The sequence below is a fragment of the Homarus americanus genome, unplaced genomic scaffold, assembly GCF_018991925.1.
Source record: "Homarus americanus isolate GMGI-L3 unplaced genomic scaffold, GMGI_Hamer_2.0 scaffold5325, whole genome shotgun sequence".
Taxonomy (NCBI): Eukaryota; Metazoa; Arthropoda; class Malacostraca; order Decapoda; family Nephropidae; genus Homarus; species Homarus americanus.
In genome coordinates, this window is record NW_024747703.1 from 1 (window position 1) to 1484 (window position 1484).

The following is a 1484-nucleotide window of genomic DNA, read 5'->3' on the forward strand; positions in this document are numbered from 1 at the left end:
GCTAAATTTGTCATGACTTCTACTCGGAAGACAAACAAATGAACATTTCTTTTGAGGATTATCGAGGTCAATCCTACGACAATGAAGCAAATATGAGAGGAAACATCAAAGGAGTTCAAGCCAGGCTTCTTCAACAGAATTCTCGGGCCTTATTTGATCCTTGTGGTGCCCATAATTTGAATTTGATATTAGGCGACGCTGCCAAGAGCTCCCTAAATGCAACTTGTTACTTTGGATATTTAACGAAAGTATTCACATTGTTTTCAGTCTCTCCTCAGAGGTGGCAAGTTCTTTTAAAACATGTTAATATTAATCTGGAACCGTGGTCAGACGTCAGATGGGAAAGCCGAGTAAAAAGTGTGGAGGCAATTAGATATCAACCTGCGCAAATCAAAGAAGCGCTTTTGGAGCACAGAGAATCTGCAACTGACCCTGTCGTCAAAGTTGAGGCTTAATCGTTGGCAGAGGAAGTAGGGTCATACCGTTTTGTCATTTGTTCAGTTGTGTGGTAGGATATACTCAGCAAAATTCAGCACGTGAGCAAACTAATGCAGTCGAGTACGATACAGCTCGGCGTGGCTGTAGATCTGCTCAAAAAGACCAGAGATGATATTGTCAGCTACAGAAATACATGTTTTGCTGATGCACTAACTATTGCTAAAGAAATCTGTGAAACGATGAGCGTAGACACGGTGCTGAAACAGAAGAGACTAAGAACTAAAAAATGTCACTTTAGCTATGAGTGTGCAGACAAACCTGTCAGCGATGTACTCAAGAGGATGGAGACTACATTTTTCAATGTGGTAGTGGATACTGTGATTTCCTCTCTTAATGAGAGGTTCAAGACCTTGGGCGAGGTGAATGAAAAGTTCAAGGTATTGTTGGGGTTCACCGACATGTCTGACAAAGATATTGTCGATCACTGCCAAACCCTCAGCAACACGCTTACTCATGGGGGAAACTCAGACATTGATGGAAGGGAACTGGCCATGGAGCTGCAGTGTCTCCCAGATTTGCCTTCCAAGAGAATGACAATGGATTTTCTCACCTTCCTGCATGAAAAGAAACTTACTGAAGTATTCCCGAACTTGTGGGTAGCTCTGCGGATCTGTGCAACTCTCCCTGTAACGGTGTCGGCAGCAGAGCGGAGCTTTTCTAAGTTAAAACTGATAAAAACTTATTGCGATCCACAATGGCGCAGGAACATCTTAGTGAGTTGGCCATCATCAGTGTGAACATTGCAGTGTCTAGACTCTCTAGTTATCGTATGACGATGTAATCGACGAATTCGCTTCCAGGAATCAAGTTAACGGTTATAAGCAGGCACGTAGCGAAAACGAGAAAACGGCGGAATCCAGAATGTCATGACATGTTAATTGAATTGCTTAATGTTTAAATACAATAGTAGTTTGATTTTGAGTGTTTCTTTACAGTCACTTTTCATGCCATTATTGCATTGTGCTTAAGAGTATTTGCTAATTAAT

At 41.8% G+C, this 1484-nt stretch overlaps 1 protein-coding gene across 1 annotated transcript; it reads left to right on the forward strand.

The window, feature by feature from the left end:
- Positions 1-548: 548 nt before the first annotated feature.
- Positions 549-1235, forward strand: LOC121879837. The gene has a single exon (XM_042386628.1). The coding sequence runs from the start codon at positions 549-551 to the stop codon at positions 1233-1235; it is 687 nt and encodes a 228-aa protein (XP_042242562.1).
- Positions 1236-1484: the final 249 nt, after the last annotated feature.